The sequence below is a fragment of the Dermacentor variabilis genome, chromosome 3 (assembly GCF_050947875.1).
Source record: "Dermacentor variabilis isolate Ectoservices chromosome 3, ASM5094787v1, whole genome shotgun sequence".
NCBI lineage: Eukaryota > Metazoa > Arthropoda > Arachnida > Ixodida > Ixodidae > Dermacentor > Dermacentor variabilis.
The window spans coordinates 107,994,702-108,018,592 of record NC_134570.1 but is presented as its reverse complement, the minus strand read 5'-3'; the positions used below and the strand labels follow the sequence as shown (position 1 = coordinate 108,018,592).

At 42.7% G+C, this 23,891-nt stretch overlaps 1 protein-coding gene across 4 annotated transcripts in view; it reads left to right on the top strand.

Moving 5' to 3' along the window:
- Positions 1–23,891, top strand: part of Vps13D (vacuolar protein sorting 13D) — a 170,932-nt gene that overhangs the window by 79,433 nt on the left and 67,608 nt on the right. For 2 of the 4 annotated variants that reach the window (XM_075686116.1, XM_075686118.1), the window contains exons 38-48: positions 5,248–5,419; positions 5,978–6,174; positions 6,327–6,406; positions 7,292–7,443; positions 8,701–8,779; positions 10,299–10,459; positions 14,722–14,959; positions 15,571–15,798; positions 15,936–16,003; positions 19,723–19,848; positions 22,094–22,294. In XM_075686116.1, coding sequence (XP_075542231.1) covers positions 5,248–5,419; positions 5,978–6,174; positions 6,327–6,406; positions 7,292–7,443; positions 8,701–8,779; positions 10,299–10,459; positions 14,722–14,959; positions 15,571–15,798; positions 15,936–16,003; positions 19,723–19,848; positions 22,094–22,294 — 1,702 coding nt within the window. The remainder of the gene's footprint in view (positions 1–5,247; positions 5,420–5,977; positions 6,175–6,326; positions 6,407–7,291; positions 7,444–8,700; positions 8,780–10,298; positions 10,460–14,721; positions 14,960–15,570; positions 15,799–15,935; positions 16,004–19,722; positions 19,849–22,093; positions 22,295–23,891) is intronic. The other 2 variants (XM_075686119.1, XM_075686120.1) reach the window with 2 other exon arrangements.

The following is a 23,891-nucleotide window of genomic DNA, read 5'->3' as shown; positions in this document are numbered from 1 at the left end:
GGTCGCCTTTTGAGTGATTAGGAACGTGATAGCCATCAGTTTTGCAAGCGCAAAAAACCGAAGCCGCCCATGAAACAAAATCCAAACAGCTGCCTCCCCGCCCGCGCGCACGCCAATGCGCGAGCGGTAGTATATAGACGCGCGGCAGCAAACTAGCGCTAAAACAAACCATGCAACGAAAACCGAGAAAGGGAGGCGCGTGAAAAAAATTCCCTGTATCCCCACATAGTGGCAGCACATGACAGAAAAAAAAAAGTTAGGAAATTGGCGCGCTTTTTAAACGTACGGACAGCGCCGTAAATATACAGCATCGACCATTTTCGGACTTGTTCACTGTGCCGTATATTTATGTCATTGACCGTCAAAGGGTTAACAATTCATAGAAAAGCTGTCCGTCAACTTGATTGATTTCTATAGGTGCAGTGACGAAAGAGTTAAAGGCACTGACAACTGAATTTGAAGGACCCAGTTTTTATTGCAGAATTAAAGCTGGTCCTAGGAAGTGTTCATACCAGCAGCAGTTACTTCCAAAAAAAACATGGCAATTTTGTAAGCAAAATTGTTTGATCTGAGCAATCTTTAAAAAAATAGGAGTCCCGATGCTAGCAACACTGAAAAATGAGAGCAACGCTGGTTGCCCGCCTCGCAAATTGGGAAAGCAGAATGATGGACAGCCTTCATAGGAGTGAGTGCAACTTCGTTAACCACCTGCATTTTGACTTTTTCAGCCACTTCTGAAAATAAAAAGCTGCTCCAATAGGTTGCGGCATCAGTGGCTGTGGTGCAAATCCTAGTGATGGTGATGATGAGTTATTCGCATTTCCTTTGAAATGGGGCGGTGATGAATAATCACCTAGCCTGCTTAGCTAGTAGCAGTGTGGTGCCCGCTTTTGGCCCTGGGCACAAATTCTCACAGTGCCACTTTTCTACTCATAACACACAGAAGCTTTAGCTGTGCATTGTAAGTTACAGAAAAACTTATAACAGAAAAAAAAATGTGTTGCATTTCAATATTCAGGAAAGGTCCAGGAGCCACATACACAACTGGTAGGTTATGTGATAGGGCATTCTATTTGTTATGCTTTTGCTGCATGGTTGTGCCAGAAGTAATTTTTCGCGTCTTGTGGTGAATAATTAAAAATATAAATCCTCATTTAATGAAAACAACGATGCTTGCTTCAGTCAATATGAAATCCGATCTTTCCATCAGCGGGGCCGGCCCATCCCTATTCATGGTCTGTCCCTTTAAAGCTGCTCGGCAATGGCCGTAATTGGCTTTTCAGGGTCCTACTACTCATTGTGGCTTTGTCCTGTTGAAGAAACTTAATTTGCTGAAGGGCGTCTTACCACTGGCAGCGCTTATTTCTCTTTGTCTCAGATGATAATTGCCCATAAGCATTTGTCTCACCACAAGGAGAAAAGGTTTGTTATATTCAAGGAGGCGGCAATTTCCAAGTCGCTATGGTCTACATGCAAGATGACTAGGGCAGCTTATGGCACCGTCTCGTGTCAGTCTGGAAGCTGGTATCTTTGAATAAGTGTGCTAGATAGGTGACAGAAGGGGTGGTGAAGATGAATCTAAGCTCCTAGACAGATGGAATGAAAATATTGTATATGGTGATACAAAGCCATGTTGTCAAGTACCTTGCACACCTGGTTCATCGTTGTTTGCATATCTGAAATCCATAAATGCTGCGTCTCTGCAAATCGTCGCTAAATGTTACCGAAACACCCACGAATTTTAAAGTGAATAGCTTTCTTTGCCTCTTCCATCTGTTTTTGTGGTTTTCAGTGGCAGATGGTTGGTGGTCGGATTGACAAAGAGTATGTTCATTCATTCACTCACTCATTCATTCGTTTGTTCAGGCTATTCACTTACTGTGACAATCATCGTCGATTGTTTCTGCACAAGTTTTATTGCCTCCGTTGTGTTCTTCACTTGTGTCTTCGATATTTCGTGTTTTGAAATTTGTAGTACTGAAATATTTTTACATTACAATAGACTTTTGCTGGGGATTTTTGAAACCTTCGTTAACCTGAAGAAAAATCATTAATTTACGGTTCATAGTAACGAGATTTCACTGTGTAACAAAGTTCCTCTAAAATTTGGTTTGCCATGCTTTATTTCAATGAGTATTTTTACTGCTGTAACAAAATTTCAAAATGTGAAATGCAACATCCGAGGCAATATTGGTTATAGCAAAGCGAATATTTGTTCACTCGCAACTAAAAAATGTGTACTTTGGTGGAAAAAAATGTCAAACACTTAGTTGGAGCAACTTGAAACGGCCTATGCTGGATGCTGCTGTGAGTCTTGGCCAGCAGCTTGGCTTGGCTGGCTCACAGTTGCCAGGCCAACGTGCTGACCCTTTGTGACCATACCGACCGCACAGTTGCATAATAAAGGCAGCAAAAACAGTTAGTGTTAATCATGTTTCATGTGTCAGCACAACAAACTGCTGTAGGGCCATCAAAATCCGCACACCAGAGTTATTGCTCTTGTGTTCCTTTTGCATAGACCAGATCACAAATTTTTTGGCACACTATACGCTTATAACAAATATCTGATAAAGGATCTTTGTGTCGGATGCGACTTCATTATCACCAGGAACAGGAAGAGGGGTATCTAATGGGCCCATGTTTTTTTAGCCACAATCTTATGAAACCAACAGAGAGCGAAACCAAGGAAAACTCATGTTAAATTACTTGGCTTTTTCTAAAAATTGAAATGTAGAAATAGTAAAGGAAAGGGGATATAAAAGTGTACTAAAAAACAATTTGCCGCAGGTGGGATCCGAACATATGTCTTCACATGTGCTTGTCCTGTGACTTTCCCCAATTTTTACCCTGTTTCTTGTTTCAGTATGTTGTCGTACTTCAAAGAAAATTCAGCATGCACTTCTTTGAATTACGTGTGCGATACTCTTACCAATTGAGCTACTGTGGCGCCGTTTTCTCATTCATTTTGTTGGATATTCCATGTATAGCTTTGACTGTATTAAAATACATGAAATTATATTTTATCCACTGTCACTGGGAACACTGTCATGGGGCTCTATGCTGTTCACCCTTAAAAACACATTTGGACATTGCTCTGAATAAATCTTTGAGAGTTGCACATACTGTATGCTTCACAGGGTGTCTTTATCAGAGCGCAATGTCCAGAGACTGGCAATGCGTCTAAGTGGGCACCTAAACTAACATGACCATTTTCCAGTGTTGCAACTAAAGTTGGCACTTGCAACTTCTCATTGTGGTCATACACATGATGCTACTGTGTGAAAATTTCGTGTTTGGCAGTATAAATCTCAGCAAAGCTGTTCAGTGTGTGGCTCGTTGCTGCAAATCAGCCGCCCAGTAGTTAGTGCGCAAAATATTGTTATTGTGCTGGAGTTGCTGTTTGTTTGCCTTCGCAACAAATGTCTAACTTGTTCCATCTGGATATTGCATTTTTTTTTAAGTGAAGCTGTCTTTCGTTGTGTCCTAGAGGTTTGGTGTTGGCACGTTGTTGTTTGCCTCACCTGTTAGACTCAACGGTGGGGAGGAGAGAGGAGCTTACCACTAGCTGGCACTCCACTAGCTATTCAGAGCTCTGTTAGCTTACAATGATGATAGAAGCATTGTGCCTGAAAAAGAAGCCCATGCAGCTGCGCCATCATTTATTTGCAACCGTGTTTGCTGGACCCCTTTTTCTACACTTTCAGTGGGACAAAACTGTCTGTGGTTAGGAGGCTGTGTTCAGTGCAGCTTTGTGGTGTCCGAAATTTTACATGCTGTGGCCGGTGGTGGTGCTGTGTTGTGTTTCTCCTCAAGCATCTGTAATGTTTGCCGCTGTGACCAAGGACAGTTGGAGAATGCGTTCGTTGTCGAAATCCACTGCACGAGACATGAGAGAATGCCTCTCCATATCTCTTATCATATTGCAGTGTTCCGTCTTGCTGGCTACCTGCTGTGGTAGCTTCATTCATTCATTCATTCATTCATTCATTCATTCATTCATTCATTCATTCATTCATTCATTCATTCATTCATTCATTCATTCATTCATTATTTATTTATTTTTCACCACAAAGTACACTATACGTACTCAAAACATTGCCAGACCGTACAGTCATCATTGCTAGTGTCTGGCCCATTTTACAAAATACACATTTATCTTTTGCAGCAACATAAAATACGCTGTGCACAATTTTCTAAAACTAGCATAAAATACACAAGAATTTCGTAACTCACAGTAATAGTTATTCACATATTTATTAAAAATTGCTTTAGTGCAAGTAAAAAGTGATTAGTTTTAATGTTATTTGTAAGAGAATTCCAAATTAGAGTACCAATACGTTTCTCTTTCCACAACCATTTTACAAGCAGGCAAGGTAAAGTGATTATTAGTGTAGGTAATGTAATTATGCTAAATGGAAATGGTTAATTCTTGGCCAACACTTGATCAATGACTTGGGTTACCTTTTATATGCGTACACTGTTGAGTGGCAATATCCAAAGGGATTTAAAACGAGGTGCACTGTGATCTATTAACGTTATAACTGTTATTGTGAATTTCTTTAGCATTTGGCTAAATGGTAGCTGGAATACAGTCGAGCACCTCTGCCACAAAATCACCTGAATATAATGATGGAATAATTCTGTTCCTGTTTTGTTGTGATCTGTGCGGCGCGCCACCTTTACAGCGTTATAACCTGTACAACGAAAGATTTCGGAAGCCCCAGGCACTTCTTTATAAAAGTGTTCGACTGTATGTGGCTCCCCAGTATTCAATACGAAGGCTAGGTGCATTTGAACAAAATCAAAATAGAGTGAGTGCCAAGTAAATGTACGGGAGAATTAACTGGGATGGTGCTGCGTTGTGGAGCTTGTGTTGCACTGTGGTCATGAGTTTGAACCCGGCTACGGTCGCTACATGTTGATAAGGACAAAACTCAAGAAAACACTTGTACTTGGATTTAGATGCACGTTGAAGAACCCCAGGTGGTCAAAGTTTATCCAGAGTTCTCCATTTCGACAAGCCTTATAATCAGATCGTGGTTTTGGTACATAAAACCCCAGAATTTTTTTTTTTTTGCAGGCTCATCACATCTTTACAGGTTCCCACATTGCGGGGGACCTGCATGATGTTTTTTTTTTTGTTTATAGTTTTACAGACTGCACTAAACTTAATTTTGTTGAAGGCACAGGACCGATCATTGCTATTGCTGCCTTGCTGTGCATTCTCATGCTCTCTTAAATTTACAGGTATGGAAGTCTTGACCCTGACCTTCAGCGTGACTGTGACATCAAGGTCAAGTGTGAGATGTCCTCGGTTCATGTGGTTCACACACAGCGGTTCCTGACTGAGGTCACTGACTTTTTTGCCGACTTCAGTGACCTTCAGATGCTCTTGAAGGCTGCAACAGCTGGCAATAAGGTGCGACTTTGTTTAAAATAGTTCTTACTGTTTTGGCTGAATTTTTGTGGGTAAAGCTATTTCACCTAGCTATGTGCCACGGTTATGAGTATGACTATAGTGGTTCTAGACATCACTAGCACCTGTGATATCTATTTTGTTCACTTGTACGCCATGGTCATCAGGCAGTTAGCAATATTTGGAACCTTTCAGTATAGAAACACCATTAAAGTTTTGATGTAACTGAGGCAATGACTAAATTAGCTCCAGTTTGCTATAAATAATCATGGGATGGGAAGCGTAAGAAACCAACTAGAGTCACAGGCACACTTGAATTTATGCGAAAATTCAGGTTGCCTAACCAAGTTTTATTTTGTAGACCGTAAATCATTACTTCTGAGTAACAAGGTTCATTTTCAAAAATGTTTCTTGCTGTGTGCTGTGTGTTACAAGTACTCTTTTGGGTGGCCCAATTTTACATTAATAAATTTTGGTGTTTCCTTTTTATAAGTGCAGGTTTTAGGCCCTCTGGAAGGGAGAGGCTCAAAAACTGGGATTTTCCTCTTGTCTTGTGTGCAGATGAATCTAGAGGCCTGCAGAGCGCCCAGAGTTCAGCTGGAGGTGACAGCTGCCTCACCTGTGATTGTGGTTCCTCAGTCGTACAGGAGCTTTGATGTGCTCGTTGCCAACCTGGGGAACCTGAACATCACCACGACGTTTCGATTCACAGGAGAGGGAAAGAGTGCTTCTTCCTCACGGCGAGCTTCACTCGAGACGTGAGTCAAGTCAACCCGCTTGGACTGTACAGGGGCTAAAAATCCACATAACAATTGTTTCTGAGTTCTTGCTTCATTAACTTATTCTGTGAAAGCAAAAATGAAGGGATATGTAACTGCGTATACCTGTCTTCTTTATTTTTGTTTTCCAGCTCGCAGCTGGAACCTGCAAGGAAGGGCTGCACTGTGATCAGCGCCGAAGAAGTCATGAAAGTGCTGGATGATCTGGACGGTAAAGTATAACACTTTATTTGGCACTTATGTCAGTGGACAGAAAACTGTTCAACTCAAGATTTGAATAAATGGAAAATAGGAATGCAAACTCATAGTAAAGTAACAGCAGTGATGGAAAGGTGCGAATGGGCACTGCAACTACGTACGGTTAGCATAAAAAATTCACAAGGCATGGGTTCCGTGAGAAAGCTAAATTTGAGCCCAGTTTTAGTTTGCCATCATTAAAACAGTATGATGCTATGTCGGTCGCATACATTAGTACTAATCCCAAATCTGAAATCCAGGGAAATATTCTTATCCTACTCAGGTCCTGGGGCCTTGTAAAATTTTGATGCTTGCTGTACACACAGTACACATGTACTATCGCGCTCAGTATCAGCTACAACATGAAAGTGCGTGACAAAGTGGTCGCACACTGTAGCTCACAATGAGTGCAATAGTACTCTTGTTGACAAATTTAAAAGGCAGTGAGAACTAGATTGCGTTTTTGTACTTTTTATTTGTATTGATTGTATTTTTCATTCCTGTTTTTGCTGTGTTATGTGATGTTGGCATTATTTTGCCGTCTACACTACTTTTGCTACTTGTAAGAGGTCATAGCATTCTTTTTTGCGTGTTTAGTTTGTCCAAGATTGTACCTATCTATAGGCCGTTAAAGTCAGGATTGCATTTCTTTGCAAGAATTAAGGGATGGTCTGTCTCTTGCTTTCTAATGTGTCCCTTTAGTGCAAAGGTGAGCATTGGGGGACTGCAGAAGTGTTGAGCAGAATGTCTACAGTTGGGTTTGTTTGCCTGCTTTTGGGTGCTGTTCTGCAATGTCCCTTTCATTATTGCATTGTTGTTACTTTACCTGCTTTGTTTGCAACGGTGTGTTTTCTTTCAGGTGAGAAGTGCCTTCTGCAAGTCATGGATGTGGAGCTGGTGGACATGGACGTCTATTCTGGTGTGTGTGTTCCAGCTTGCCAAGCTGTGCCAGTGAATCATCCCGAGGGTTCATACACTGTTCAGTTTCCATCCATCTTCATCAAAAAGAATGTGAGTTTTAACTTGCCATCGTGTCAGCGTCATCAGCTAGGGAGAGCTACCAGCTTTCTTTGCCTCTCTGTATTTCTTTGCAGTAAATGAATTATGGCTCCTTATTACTGTTGCACAAGTTCGATCAGCTTGACAGACAAAAATAGAATAAAGGAAACAAAAATATAAATGCTTACTTGCGACTAAATATTTGGAAGGAAACACAAAACGAAAAGTGAGAGAAACATGTTGTCTAGATACAGATGAAATGTGAACTGTGTGATTGATATACCAAGCTATAGGATGACATTTTGACATGAAAAGTGTCAACAAAAGGTCTGTTAGGCAGAAAGCAAGGAATCAAAACAAAAAACAAAACATTTTGTTCAGCCTCCTTTCTAGAAATCAGTCTCACTGTCTGATGACATCACAAAGCATAAAAGCTTTTGCACTTTTCATGGGCAAACACTCCCCTCAACCACCAGTTATCGTGACCAGTGTAGCTTTGTGCTCATAAAAAGCAACTGCCCTATCTATTATATGTAGGCATTCATTTACAAGATATGCAGAGGGCAGCAAGATGTGCATGCAGATTATTCTTACTCTTCTTTAAACGAGTGTTTAAGCAATGCTTCAATGTAACCATGACGACAAGACACAGGAATGTCATAGACAATGCTGCCTATAGATGGCTTATACAAGGTAGATATAGCTCACACATATTACTACGTGATTTAACTGCAGATCATCCACAGGGTATTTTTGTTTATTCTGTGAAATGGTGCTCTGATTTTGGAGGTGGTTTTCGTAAGTCCAGTTGTGCAATTTTTATCACAACGCGTCCAGCATTGTGTAAGGGACCAGTTTGCTTGCTTGCCTGGCCAACATGAAGCGCATCGCTGTACAATGAACCTTTTTTGCAATCAGCATCTAGTTTTTTCACTTTTCTGTGGCATTAGGTATTTGAAAGATTTTTCATGTTCGTATACCTGTTAGCACTGTATTCGAACTTACTGCATGCATGCACGTAATAGTGCGCCATCAGAGGGGGGGGAAGGGGGGGCATGTGCAGTTGTTTGTGCCTGTCCTTTTTTGTAGTGTATTTCGTATAAAAACCATCCCAGTAAATAGTGATTTTTTACGAGCTAGCTCTAGGTGAAGCCTTATTCATCAAAGCAGTATTAGCCTCACCAGACGAGCAAGCACTAACAGTAACGCAAAATTATACTAGCAGCCTGCAACATTATCTTGACCTTCGTGTCTTGTTTTTGATTCTAGGGTGGCCCCCTCCTCAAACGCACGTTGATGTTACATCTGCTAGTTGAAAAGAACCTGGACTCTGCCTTCAACCATTCCGGTGAGTCCTTGTGCCGTGTCAAAATGTGGGATGAGGGAGTGTTGGTGCAATCTGATGCAGCTTATATTCAGTTTATTTCTTTTTTGTTGTTGTTACTGTTTCAATAAATAACACTTTAACTACAACAGCAGTTAAATGCTTGAAACTTGGTCTACTCTGCCTGTCCGTCCATTGAGTGCTGACTAGGATGACGACGACAGCTGCGTTCACGAGGCCACTGCCTGCCTCATCCTTGGCTTCTCGCCTGCCATAGGGCGAAGAAAAAGAAAATTTCGTCCGCTGCCGCCACTGCTTTGATTGTGCTGCAGGCACTCCACGCCCAGAAAACTGTCTTACCTAGCAGGTTATAAACAGAGCTAAGGTGCCTCAGAGAGGCTGGCCAATGTTTTGATAGGAGGACCTATCTTCATAAAAGGCAGTCTTGTGATCCTTGGCAGGCTGATTTTAACAGGTTAGTATAGCGACATCACATGTTTTGTCGGTGGTGGCTGGCTGTAAAGGGAGAGACAGAAAGCAAAATCAGCGTTGTCGTTTGACGTATCTGGGCGTAGTTTCTTAGATGAGGGGACAAGAGTGGGAGAGGGGAAGGTGGCAAAAAAAGAAAAAATAAATAGAAAGAAAAAAAGGATATAGGAGGGTGTTGTGGGAGTAAGAGGTTAGAGAGCCTTCAGAGAACTGAGCAAAATTCATAGGTGTCGTAAGCAGTGTGTGTTGGTGGTTTTAGAAGAGCAAGTCAGCGGGTCAGTCTCTGCCTTTAGAGCCAACTGCCACGGACAACGACCGCATGCGACGTCACTCTACTAACCTGTCAAAACTAACCTGCCGAGGATGACAATGCCATTTTCGATGAAGACCTAAGACGAACGCCTAAGATGTTGCAACGCATTATGTGTTACATACAGACATTGGCAACATGTGCTCAGACTTGCTAAATTATCACTTACATGCATATAACAAACCTGCCCACCATCATCGCTGCAATCCTGACTCATGTCATTGGGGCACTATGCACTTCGGAGCTTGACGCACTAAACACTGAACTATTGTGCAACACTCACAATTGGATATCTGTGCAATGTTTTGGACGTCACACTGACACTGAAGCTAGTGGTGTCTCTACATTAACTTCAAAGGCCACAACATTCAATGCTGTAGTGGACAATGACAATGTTGTATGCCATCGCAAAGAATTTCTTGAGAGCAGCATTTGCTGTGAGAGCCTCCTGCTGTCACATTAAAGGAGTTCATCACCGAAGAAATCCCGGGAGTTATGCTGATTTTTTTTTTTTTTGCCAATAATAAACCCACGATTATGCAGGGAGTATTCTCCCTGTATATGCGACAACTTCATGGCCAAATTGGCATAAAGGGGAAAGAAAATTGTGCAGTAAAGTAGAGCTAAAAATTGAGCTTTTCAGTGCACTTGAAGCCCTTTCACTTTTGTCATATGAGAAAGTTTCTGTGCTTTGTTGTGAGTTTTACTTCACGTTTTTCCCATATGGCTGGTGTTTGATTTCAGTGCCCGACTGGACGGTTGAAGGAAACTTTTCTTCTGTACACGTCACTCTGGATCGCAGTCAGTATGCCTTGGTCCATGGCATCCTGAGTCGCAACCTTGGGGAGACAGTGGAGCGCACTTCTGCATCCAATTTGACCCTTGTTGAGCTGTTTCCAGAACAGGTGGGCCTGTAATAACTTGATTTTCATCACTGTAATGTCGCTAAAATCCTAGGCTGTTATTCATTGGCTGTGGGAGCTGGCTATTTGTTGACTGCAACAGCATTGTGCTGTCTTTTTTTTGTGTGTGTGTTTGTTCTAAAGTAACGCTAAAAAAAAAAATGTTGGTTCACCCACTGTGCTGGGTGATCCAATGTGGATGTACGTAGTAGCATTCTGCTGCTAAGCACAAAGTGTTGGGTTCACTTCTGGCCTACTGGGGCCACATTCTTATGGGGACAAAATTCAAGAACACTTGTGTACTTATGAAATTTGGTTGCACATTAAAAAACCCCAGGTGGTTGAAATTAATGCAGAGTCCCCCTGTACAATGTCTCTCGCAACCTCCCTGTGACTTGCTTCAATTTTAAAATGTTGAATCAATCTCTGCTCTTTCATTACTCTTGTAGAATTCTCACAAGGTTTGTCTTGCGCAAAGAGATTAGTATGGTAAACAACAAACCTTTATTTTAGGCAATAAGTTATTCTCGTGCAACAACTATCTAAATTCCGGTCACAGTGTGTCACCAAAGTAAGGGTGTCGTGTTTCTCGTGCTTCAGTCAGCTCATCAAAAATTAAAGTAGCATTCATCTGTGGTGATTAGCTTTGAAATTAGGTAGCATTTCTAAGTCACGCATTTGCTCATGTTTGACCCTGTTTGTCCAACACAGTTAGCTTTTTTTTTTTTTATTGCGATAAAGACTTGCCCTTACAGCATAATTCTTAGTGCGTATATGTGTATTATATGTGTGCTGTGAGGCCTGTGTTGTGTATGAATTGAAGCAGTGTTTTGTGGAATCTGTTGTCATGTATCCAGTGGTCATAGCTGGTTGTCACACTGTAGCGGAGGCCGGCTTGCAGTAGGAGACACGCGCGTTCCGATTTTAAACCAGTACATGTCCATATTAGGAGGTATGCATCTGCTTCCATCACAGGAATGGAGCAGTACGGACACATAGCACCCAGTAGTAAATGCGACCATTTCCACCTTGAGATAACAGCCGGTGTAAGGGCCACCCCGGCCCGAAGCCTCCTAAGCACAACTTCCTCCGCCCTAGTAAGGTGAAGGGGGAGGGAGCAGACTCACAGTGGGATAAGAGCGTGTGTGTCCTGCCGGAGAAAATTTTTACGGGCTCGGAGTGAGTTAGGCGGTTGAGGTGGTAGGGGAATAGGCCTAAACCTAAAGACAGAAGATGCCGCTGCCTGGCGTAGGCTCCAGACAGGCACTTACACGAACCTACACATATTACATCGGATACACCCCACAGCCTACAGGGACGAATGCCCATGGTGTGGGGCCACACCAACCCTATACCACATTACGTGGGAGTGCACACTACACAACATAGAACACCCAGACACGAACATAACGAGGGAGCAATGGGAGGCACTGCTGTCCAGCTCGGCCCTCGACGACCAGCTCAAGCTGATTAAGAGAGCTGAGAAGATGGCAAGAGCCAGCGGAGCCCTGGACTAAGGGCCCCGACCATTAGCGGTCTATGCCTGCTGGTCAGCAGCAATGTTGTGAGGGTTCGCTGAATGGCCTTGAATCCAGTGTACCTTGACGCAAGTAGCTGTTTTACTATTCATAGTGTGTAATTTCTTGCAGATTTCCATTGCCTTATCAAACTTCTTGAGTTCCTGAATAGCCGCTAAAGGATCAGTGAAGATATCTAGTTGCTTGATGGTAGGCAGCTTAGATGTCGCATCTTGCACAGCGTCGTGGATGGCTTGAAGTTCCATTACTAGAGTGCTGGCTTCCGTAGATAAATAGCGCTGGTGGCTGCTGATGAAATTATGCGTAGTACTCAGGAATGATGTCCTTCCACCGTCTGGGAGAATGGCAGTATCCGTATAGACTTCGCAGGGGTTAGCGCATGATGCATCGGCGATATTGTGTTCGTCAATAATACCTGTTGTATCGCTGCGTCGTAACTTCATTGGCTTATTAGTTGTGATGCTGGTGAATTCCCAGGGAAGCATTGGATAGGGCTGATTGTCAATCTGAGAGCCGCATTGAAAATGAGCATGCAGTGCACTGACAGCCGGAATAAGTTGCTTTTTTATTTCACGTGCTTTTTCATGTTGCAAAATTAGCTCTGCAATTGTGTTGAGCTGGGCATGTTCCTGTAAGGTTGGTATCTGAGTGATACGGGGCAGTGCTGTGATTGTGCGCATAGCATCGCAATTAATCGTCTCCAACTGTGCCAGCTGTGCCAAAGTCAGCCGTTGAAATTGTGCCTGATATAAAATTCATGGCTGCAAGACTGCACGCACCAACCGTTGAGCTACGTCAGTACGAGCTTCAGCTGCTTTTGCTGCAATGCGACGAATAAGGTGAAGTGTTTTTGTCGAACTCTGGTTTTACGGAGCCAGTATGCACCACTGCCGGAGTGGTGAATATCGAGACCCAGTATGGGGACCTCAGAAGCCTCAGGGATTGTCACTGCACCGAGTCTAAATGTAAAGGGGTGCTGCGTGATTCTTGTGCGTCCTTTCTTGTTGGCCATGACAACATAGCTTGATTTTTGGAAGGAAATGTCCAACCCTGCTTTCTGAGCGTAGTTGTTCAGAACATCAAGGGCTTCTTGAAGCTGTTGAGTTTGTCTAGATATATCTTCATGCACGGACCACAAAGTGATGTCATCCGCGTAGATTAAGAACCTCGCGTCTGGAATCCGATGTAGTTGCCAGGCTAGAGGTATTAGAGCAACGTTGAAGAGAAGAGGAGCCAAAACCGAACCTTGTGGGACTCCTCTGTTCAATGTGAAGTGTCTTTCTTGCTTTCCATCTACTCTAATCGCAAATGTGCTATTCTGAAGGAACACAATTAGCTAATCTATTGCTCAGTTTATGCCCATGGAGCTGATTAATTACGAAGGAATGCTACCGCAATTCAAAGCTAATCAACATAGATGAATGAGACTTGAATTTCTTTATCATTTATGCCGGCATGACAAACTTCGAATGTTAGACATTTTATTCAACTTCTATCTCCTACTCATGTTGACTTAATCTAATTTCTGTCCCGCATGTCTTTCTCTTCCTCCTTTTCCCCCGCATCTGGTTGGCTTTGGAATGACGTCAACGCCTCTTTCCAATCTTTGACGTCAAGCTTTGCATTCTCCACTTTCCTCTTAGCACTACTTCGCTTATCTATGCGAGACAACAAAACTTTGCCTAAGAGGTAGCCAAAGAAATGCTGTTACATTTAACCCTTTGAGGATCAATGTAACTATGCAATGTAGCTAAGTAAATATACGGTGCCATGAACAAGTCCCAAAATGGTCGATGCCGTATATTTACAGCGCCGTCTCTAAGTTTAAAAAGCTCGCCAATTTCCTAACTTTTTCTTTTCTGTCATGTGCTGCCACTATGTGGGAATACAGGGAATTTTTTCACGCGCCTCCCTCTCTTTGTTTTCAATGCATGCTTTGTTTTAGAGCTAATTTGCTCCCGCACCTCTATATACTATCGCTGGCGCATTGGTACGGGCACAGGCGAGTGGCAGTTCGAGTTTTGTTCCACGGGCGGTGCCGGTTTCTTGCACTTGCAAAACTGATGGCTAACTCGTTACTAATCGCTCAAAGGATGACCGCCTCTTTCTCGCTCGTTTAGTGCTCACAGGGGTGCACATAGGAAGGATGCCGCCTTGCATGCGTTTCCGTTTTTTTTTTTTTTTTTACACTTGCGAAAACTAATTGCCTCTGGTTGGTGATAACATGAAGATTAGCGGAAGTTTGTCACACGTTGTGCTTTTTTGACGGGCACAGAACCACACAGATTTCTTGAGTGCGCGCACTTACGCAGTTCGATTATGCTATGGATGTACAAATTAGTGTAAGAGCAGGAACATTTGAGTCTTGAAAAATATTCTCGTGTGTGCATTTTAAGGCCTTGAACTATGTGTATAAAGATGCGTCAAATTTATAATCCTTATAAGTTTATTTCCTTTTTTATTGTTGTTATTCATGAATGAAGAGTACATATATACCAACGCAAAATATTTTTTTCTCATTTTACGGTCACCCTAAAAAAATTGCGGTAATTTTTTTTCGAAATAAGTCCCCCCCAAGAAGAATTGGAATCTGCAATAAAAAAAATTGACCCTGGGCGGTCGCATATGGCGAAAAAAATTGACCCTCAAAGGATTAATATGACTACACAGTCCAGTAGCGCACGTCGTATCACAAGATAAAGTGTCATTTTTTTTCATGCCCTTTAGCAGCAGGGAGGCCACAACGGCAACAGCTGGACTTTCTTGGCCATACGCATGGCTCTGGTGAATGTGACCTTGGAGCTTGTTCATGCCCATGCCCGACTGCACTGCGCCAATGCTGAGTCCACTCTGGCAAAGGTGGAGCTCATTCGGTCCAAGCTCACGCTGGAGCGGTTCTCCGACCAGTCAAATGACATTGATCTGGTTTCTCACGAGATACGTATACTGGACACACGCTTTAAAGGTAAGCTGTTCCTCAGGTCGTGCTTCGTCTTAAGATTATTTCAGGAGACGATATGCTTGGTAGTGAATTTACAGTTCAGATTGGGTGTCAGCTAAAAGCAGTGAAACAAACAAAACAAAGCAAAGCAAACAGACAGTGCAAGACAGGTTGGTGTACGTAAGCAAGGTGGTGTTCTGTTTGTCTCATTGTTTTAGCATTGTCGGTTTCATATCCTTATTTAAGCTTCTTCCTGTGTGATAATGTTTGATATTGTCCTCTTGCTGCAGTCAGCTCACAATATGTGTTACTGTATCTCCAAATGTGCTCAATTGCAGTCATGGACTATATTATGGCTCTCATTTTAACTTTATCTAGGACACTGAACTTTGAACTCACGTGTAATAGAATGTTTTATGTAAAGCAAACTAATTAAAAGGTTATGCAATTGAAACATTGTTGTTAGAGATTCTTAGGAACTTTGGTTATTTTGTATCAAGCTTGTTTGCAAATTTGCTGCTTCAACACACCTGCCTGAAGTCACATGCTTTGTATACAGACATGCACGTTAGGCCGAAATTTAAAACATTTGTTCAAACGGTGCATGCCTGAAATTTGTCCTGGTTCACTCCTAGATGCACCGGTAAACAACCGACCCAATGTGTTCACCAATATCCTCTTCCCAACAAAGAATGCCTCGAAGGAAAAAGTGTTGCAGGCTGAGATCCACTACCGAATCACGCACAACACAGCACGCTTCACTGTCCTGCTGAACAACATGCGCGTCATGGCCATTTTCAGCTGGATCAGCGAACTTGCTGAGTTCCTTTCTCTGTGCGACGAGCACCAAGTTTTGTCTGATGGTAAGAACGTTTTCTTTGCCAAAAATGTTGTGCTCATTGTTATGGGCACACGGAAGGCTTTGCTTACTTTTTCAACACAATAATTTGAGTTTGCCACCACCCTGTTTACATTGGCCATGCCTTCCGTGCATTTTCAGCTAAGCAGCCCACATCAGCAGATTTGCATATCTCACAGAACCAGTCGTCAGTACGGCGCATGACCAAGGTAGTGTAAATCTTATATATTTCTTGCCTGTTGCACTTTCTGTCCAATTAAAATACGTGTCACGTATCTAGGGGTCGCACATGGTAAAAAATATTCAGTTAGCACCAATGGGATCAACATGTTGTATTTACTCGAATCTAATGCGCACTTTTTTTACGATAAAACGGGTCCAAAAATTGCGTGCGCGTTAGAATCGAGTATGACCCTAAATCTGCATTACTATATTGCCATCGGCATTTCAAAATGGCCGCCTCGTACGTGCTTCGAGCCTAGCTGCCATAGCTTCCTCCATGTGCTGTAGTATGTGTGCTTAGGCAATGCTTCTTTTAGCTTAGGTCAGTACACCGTCTGTCTTCCCGTTTTCTGCGTTTTCTCTATCAGCATGGAAGTGCCGACTGCAAAGACATGCCGAGTTCATCATGATGCCGCAATTAAAAGGAAAGCGATCACGTATGCGGAGACGGACGGAAATCGGGCTGCATCACAGGCGTTCACAGTTCCCGAAACTTGTGTGCACGACTGGCACAAACAGGAGAGGCATGCTACACTGGCGGTCACTACGTACGGCTCGGCCGCGCGGCCCCTATCTTGAAAGCGGCCTGCGACGGAGGCAGGAATCTACACATCTAAGCGCACCGCTCTGTGTTCTTGTCGCTTAGTTCGCATTGAAGGGAGACGCTGCAGAAAGGTCAATTCCCTCGCTCCTGCTACTGCACTTCCTCGCTCCAGCGTTTAAATAGTTTCCGCACTCATTGAGTGAGACATGTTCATGTTTGCTTGTGCGTGCGTGACACAGTACTTGTTAATTTAGTTAGTAAGCAAATGCTTAAAAGTTTATACGGCCTCTAAAACTACTATCCTTACTTTTCGTATAGCTGTCTACTAATTTGCTATTGTAATCGATACTTCGCCTTTCGGGCGAAACTGTGACTTTTTTTTATTTATCACAACTTTTGAGCATTGGGAGTAAATCTTTTGTTTTTTCCAAATGAGAGAAAGTTGTATTTCTGTATGAAAGAATGAGGTGCGCGGTACTGTAAAGGACTTTGTGTCTTTTTAGGTCACGGCAAACGGGTGTGCCTTACAGTCGAGGGCGTTTTTTTTTCTTTTTTTTTTTTGGGTCATGAAAAATGGGTGCATGTTACAGTTAAGGGCGCGTTAGAATCGAGTAAATACGGTACTCTTGGTGTTTGTGTTCAACTCTTTCCCTACCATGAGGAAAATAGGTGTTTCTTGTGGGTTTTGCCAGATTTATTTTTTCTGAAAGAACTACTGCACTCAATATTTTGTGTAATACATAAACAAAATGCATGCACTTTTCACGCATAAGTATTATTCGCGAGATATATGTCATAAAAAAGATATAAATTTCCAGAATCAAGATTGTTGGATAAAATTGGGCGAAGTTTGTAAAGACATACTTGTATTCACAAAGGAACATATTGCAAATGAACATAATTATTAGATGTACAACATGTTTTGCTAATAGGCACTATCTCCGAAAAAAATAAAAAATTTTGATTGAACAGGTGTTCTACTACAAAAATTTAAGTGCGTGCAATACAGTTTGGCATGCCGGGCTGCGGCCGCCGATGTTCCGGGCTGGCTTGCGTCATCATCGCTCTCAGAGTCAAAGTTTGATGAAAAGGCAGCATCCTCGAACTCACTGCTGCTCGATCCACGGGTACAGTCAGCCACAAACGCAGTGGAATTGCGAGATCTGTGATCTTTCGAAGCGCGTGCGCCGGTCCTGGAGGTGGCCATTTTGCTTCCTACTTTGACGATCGTAAAACTTTGGAATGCGTTAAAAAATTCATGCCTGGCGGAGAAAAATCGAACTGCTTAGAAAACAAGAACATAGTTCTCCTCCTTCATGTCCTATGACGCAGAGTGTCCGTGAGCAGTGCCGAAGGTCTCGAAAGTGGCGTTTTCAAACCATCGATAGCTGGCGGCCATTTTTGCTTTGTACTTGATGATCGCCAAAACTGTGGAGCGTGTTCAAAAATCACCGCCTCGGGGGAAAAAGCGAACTGCTTAGCAAACAAAAATATAGCTCTCCTCCTTCATGTCCGATAGCACAGTGTGTCCATGAACGGTGCGGAAGGTTCCAAACGCGGCATTTCAAACCATTGTTAGTGGGCTAACGATGCCCAATGGGTGCGAAACGGAAAGAGTTAAAGTGCAGTTTCCCTTCAGCAGAATGCATCAACGGGCTATTTGGTGTGTATTCACGGCAAACTTCAGTGCAAACAGGACTGCACAAGGAGACAGTACAATGTGCTAGGCTCAACTGACATCTTTATTACGTTATGCTCCTACTTTTAGGAACTCAGATATAAGTAGAATGTGTAGAGAAGCCATCATGACATCAGAAACGTCAAGAGAGCAATATCAAACAAAAGGTTCTAGAAAGCAAAATTAACTGTTGCACGTTAGCAACAGAAGTAACACTCACGTATTCTGACTTTGAATCTTATAAAGGAAGCTTGTGATAATTTTGGGGCAGTAGTATCCGGGCTTCTTTTCAATATTGGAGTCTCTTTGAGAATAGCTTGCAGTGTTGTGCTAGATGCAAACAGGTTTCTGTCGGTTAAGATCACCCATGCTCTTCCAGGCGCTCCTAATTCGGCAGCCAGTCTGGCTGGTGCCTACTTTGCCACCTGTCAAGAGAATTTTGTGAACTGCGCCAACAGCAAATTCTACACACTTGGCATGTTTGTGGAGTGTGCTATTGGTTTAGTTTATAAAGTTCTCTTTATAACTTTTTGTTAATATGAATGCAATTCTCTTATGCTATGGTGTAGTGTTTGGCCAACATCTGTATCAAAAATAAATAAACAAAAATAATTGTTATAAAAACAAAGACTCACGTTCTCCAAACTTCTCTTATGTACACGCCATCTTCAGTTGGCTATCACTGCTGTGATCATGTCATTATCACTTATCAGTATGATCACGTTCATTCACATTCATGCAGGAAGGTCTGTACTTTCCAGTGTCCCTTTGTCAAAGCATCTCTTTAAATTCCTATAAGCTGTGAAATATCTGAAAATAACTTCACCAGCAGCACGAGCCTCTAATAGTAGTCTTCCCATCCTTCTTATTTTCAGAGGCAGTACAATCAGCAATATTGGTCATGCATGCATGCACAAAAATTGTAAAAACCAGACAGTGAACCCACGCTATAGTTCGCCCAACAGCAAGCTTTGTTAGATTTTCCTGACATTTGTTTGCTATAAAAAATTTGCATTTCTGTTCTACTACACCTTTGTCAAACATGAAATCTGATTTGATTGCTTGGTGCATTGCTCAAGGCCTTTCACAAGGAGGCCGACCAAATTCTTACTGTTAATAAAATTCAAGTTTCCAAGTTTATTTAAGTTTATCATAATTAAAGGAATAGAATATGCAGAACCTCCAAGCTCGTTCCAAGCTTGTTCAGCAGATAGAAGACTTCATGCGCAAACATTGGAATGGTCGTGTGCACTGCTTCATATTTTCATTTCAGCACGGTAAGGTTGAACTAGCAACTCCTGTGGAGGCTGGATACAACATCTTGCTGTACTGCATGTATTTTGTTGTGTTTGTACTTATGATGACAAATAACCGCAGCATGCAAGTCGATCGGTACTTGTGAAGAGGTCAGGAGCTCTGTGATTGAGAAGCTTCGTGGCTGCAAATGCTGTGTTTGTAATTCTCTTTTCTACTTTTTTTTAAAGCAGTGGCAACAGCAACAGCAGCCTATTCCAGAGGTTCCTTTGGAACTGAAGTTGAATATGACCGACACTGAAATCGTTGTCGTTGAAGATTCTGCTGCATGGGACACCAATGCAGTTATACTGAAGGTATGCTGTTGCTGAATTTGTCTGCCTAGTTGCATAGGAAAAATGTTTGGGGTATGCAAGTGTTAGTTATTTCTTATCTCAGCTGCATTGTGCCTTAATTGGAGCAAACTGTAAATGGGAGACTTGTGACTTTCCTTGCCAGGTATGGCCGTCACTTCTGTAGCTGTAGTCTGCTAGAAATAAAAATGAAAGCTGCAGTTTCGTCCTCTTATCACATTAAGCTGAGACCATGGTGGTTTGCGGATCCTGGGTGCCATAATCTTGTAGCTGCATTCGTCGCAGCTGCAGGAGTTTCAAGAACCAAGAGACGACTGGAAGTTTCAGTAGACTGTATCACCACCACCATCATCATCATCATATCATCATCACCATCACCACCATCATTATTATTATTATTAGTCGTATGCAGAATGGGGGCCTCCAGTGATTTCCAGTTACCCCTGTTTGTACCCAGACTGTACTGCCATTTGCCTTTTCTTTCCTTTCCCATCCTCCTCCTGGGGCGTTTCTGTCCCCGATCTCTTTCCTTATGCAGAGTAGCATGTTGGCATTTACATATATGCAACAGAATTCTCTGCACTTCCTTAAAGAGCTTTCTGTCTCTCTCGGTACTATCAGGGGCAAATGTTAATGCTTATCACAGTAACAATTGAATATTGCTGCTGTATAGGTGTGCAGCGCTGAATAACAAGTTCCTGTCTTTAATGTACAGTCAGAGGAGTACAGGCTGAACTTCTCATCTTCAAGCAGTCCTGCTAGGTCGCGACAAAATTGAGTTTTTTCTATGTGACCAGTGGTGTGCAAACTTTTGTTTCTGGAAGTGCATTGCCAAATACTTATTGTATGAATTATCAGTTATGTTTCTCTATTTCGATATGATCAGTTTTGATGGGTATCTATCTTTTTTTGGTAGATTCTGTACTTTGACATGATGTCAGTATGATTTTGATATCAGCAGTCATATTTTAATTATTTTTAGGATAACATTTTGGTTAAGTATAACTTGATGTGGTCAGTGCTAAACTGTACCTTGTAATATGTAGAAAGTGATACAATCCTGCATATCATCATCATTTTTTTTCGAGTGCTAACCATAAGCATGATCAGTGCAATAATGATGTTTAAATTCTTTTCCTTTTCACACTTCATTAGTGATCCGAATGGCACTCTTCCAGTATTATCGCCAGAATCGGCTGGTTGGAAGTGGTGGATGATAAGAATGGAGTAGAATTGATAGAAAGGAATCACTACATTATACCTGCCCGTTTCTCTTCATTGACGTACAGAGAGTGATTAGTATTTTTTGTTCTGTAACTTTCACTTGGTTGCTTAGGATATTTCCATTATTCCACCGATTTTGGTTGCAGGCCTTGTCCTGGTTTAAGCCAGCAGCTTTGTATCCACCGATATGCTTTCTTTTCATTGTCACTAGGTTAACAAGTTCAAATTAGGTGTTTCTCTTTTTTCCATGACTCGGTGCTTTACAGAACTTGTGAATTCATCATAATCACCCTATTGTACGTCCACTGTAGGACGAAGGCCTCCCCCAGCTATCTACAATTACCCCTATTTTGTACCAGCTGACTTTGTCCTATGTCTGAAAAATTTTATGATTTCATCACATCACCTAGTTATCTGTGTTTTCCTTCCCTTGGTACCCATTCTGCAATTCTAATGTAGGGATGTTCTAATGTAGACAACTGGTTACCTGCTGTGTGCATTACCTGTCCTTTCCAATTCTATTACTTTCCTTTAGTTTCAGCTAAAGTATTAATTGCAACCTCCAGCTCTCTGTCTATAGTCCACATCGCCATCCACTGTCTCTCTATCTTTTAAAGCTACATCTATAATTTTAATTTCCATCGCTCGTTCTGTGGTCCTTAGCTTTTTCTCAAGTTGTTCGTTGTCCTAGTTTTCACCCCATATAATTGCGCGTTTTACTTTTTAAGAATAGCGGTACTGTTGCTTTGAGATGTCAATTATCATAACTATTCTTGCACAGGAGGTCCCGATACAGTCTTTGACTGTGGGACCTCCTCCTGCATACTAAATACTTCTAATTTGACCCAACTTCTAACAATAAATTCTGATTCTGATTCTTATTCTGAAGCTGCCAATCATGACTTCTTAGTGCCTGTCATATATGCAGAAAGAAAGATATAGGTATGTGTTACAGTGTAGACAGCTGATAACCCATTTTTGTTCTTCTGTATGTGAATTAGTGGTCTATAATTCTGTTTTGCAGTCAACAGCAGTGCTGTCCTACCACAAAGCGCTTACTGAGAGACCCCTGTCCTGCAACCTCCAGAACTTGGAAGTGTTCTCATGCATTCTGGGCCTAGAAGATGACACTGCACTGTCCATTATAGACCCCATCAGCGTGTACATTGATCTCGTAGACCGAGATTCCACACCACCTGATACCAAATTCGGACATGTCTTGCAGGTAAGCATCCGTCACACACATTGCATGTTTGATGCTCCCAGCCCGAATATAAAGTGGCTGGTAAAGAAAACAAAAACGGCAGTTCTGAAAAGTGTAGTTGGACTTCTCTTAAACTATGAGCATCATTCATTCATTCATTCATTCATTCATTCATTCATTCATTCATTCATTCATTCATTCATTCATTCATTCATTCATTCATTCATTTCCATTCGCAACCAAAAAATAGTGCATGACATAAGAAAGAAAGATATAGGTATGTGTTACAGTGTAGACAGCTGATAAGTCACCAAATTCGCGACTTTCCGCAACATACCGTATTTACCCGCGTATAACCCGCCCCTGCGTATAACCCGCACCCCTAACTTTGAACTCGGCGGAAAAAAAAAAAAAAAAACTCGCGTATAACCCGCACGTTTACCTGAAAAAAAAAAAATGAGCGCTAGAAAGATGCAGCTCACACTCAGTGATCATTTCGTTTTCAGAACATTTATTCAAACGACCGCCACCACGTCACTGGTTATCCGATTCTTAATCGTCGCCGCTCTCACTACTGCCATCCGAGGCTTCATCGCCACTCTCAAAGACGTAGTCGTCCTCGGAACCATCCAGACTATTACTGATCGCACATTTTTTAAAGCTTTTGCGCACCAAATCGGCCGGTATCGCTTTCCACGCATCCACGATCCACTGGCACAGCAATGGAATATCAGGCCTTCGCACGCGTCCCGTCGGTGTGAGGGCGTACATGCCGTCGGCCATCCACTGGGCATACAGCCGCTTCACGTGTGCCTTGAACGGCTTGTTCAGGCACACGTCGAGTGGCTGTAGCATGGACGTCATGCCGCCAGGTATTATGACGAGGTCGGTGCTGGTCTCGGCAAGGCGAGCCTTCACCGCATCAGTGCAGTGGCCTCTGAAGGAATCTAGTACGAGCATCGACCGGCGTGCCAGCAAGGCACCTGGTCTTCGCTCCCAGATTACTCGAAGCCAGTCACCGACTAGGCCACTGTTCATCCACGAATTTTCTTCCGCACGCACAACGATTCCTGGGGGCAGTGGAATGCTAGGCAGCGTCTTGCGTTTGAAAATCACATACGGGCGCAGTTTCGTGCCGTCAGCCAAAGCGCATAGCATGACTGTGCAGCGCAGCTTGGCATTTCCGCCGGTCAGCACGCTGACTGATTTGGAGCCCTTTTTTTCCATGGTCGTGTCCATCGGCATCTCAAAGTACACAGGTGTTTGATCAGCATTTCCCACCTGAGACAGCAAATAGCTGTGCTCCTTCCGAAGTGCGATCACATATCGTTGAAAGTTCAACAACTTTTCCTCGTAGGCTTCAGGAAGCCGCTGGCACATGGTTGTTCGCCGCCGCATAGAAAATCCATGTCTTCGCATGAAGCGCTGAAGCCATCCACGGCTTGCACGAAACTCACGTGGAATGTTCAATTCCCGGGCCAACTTCAGGGCTTCCATTTGCGCCATCTCAGTCGAAACAGCGTGGCCACGACTTCTCTGCTCCTCAATGAACTTCGCAAGCTGCGTCTCGAGGTGGGGGTACGCGCCAGTCTTCGGACCCCGAAACGCTCGCCTGTTC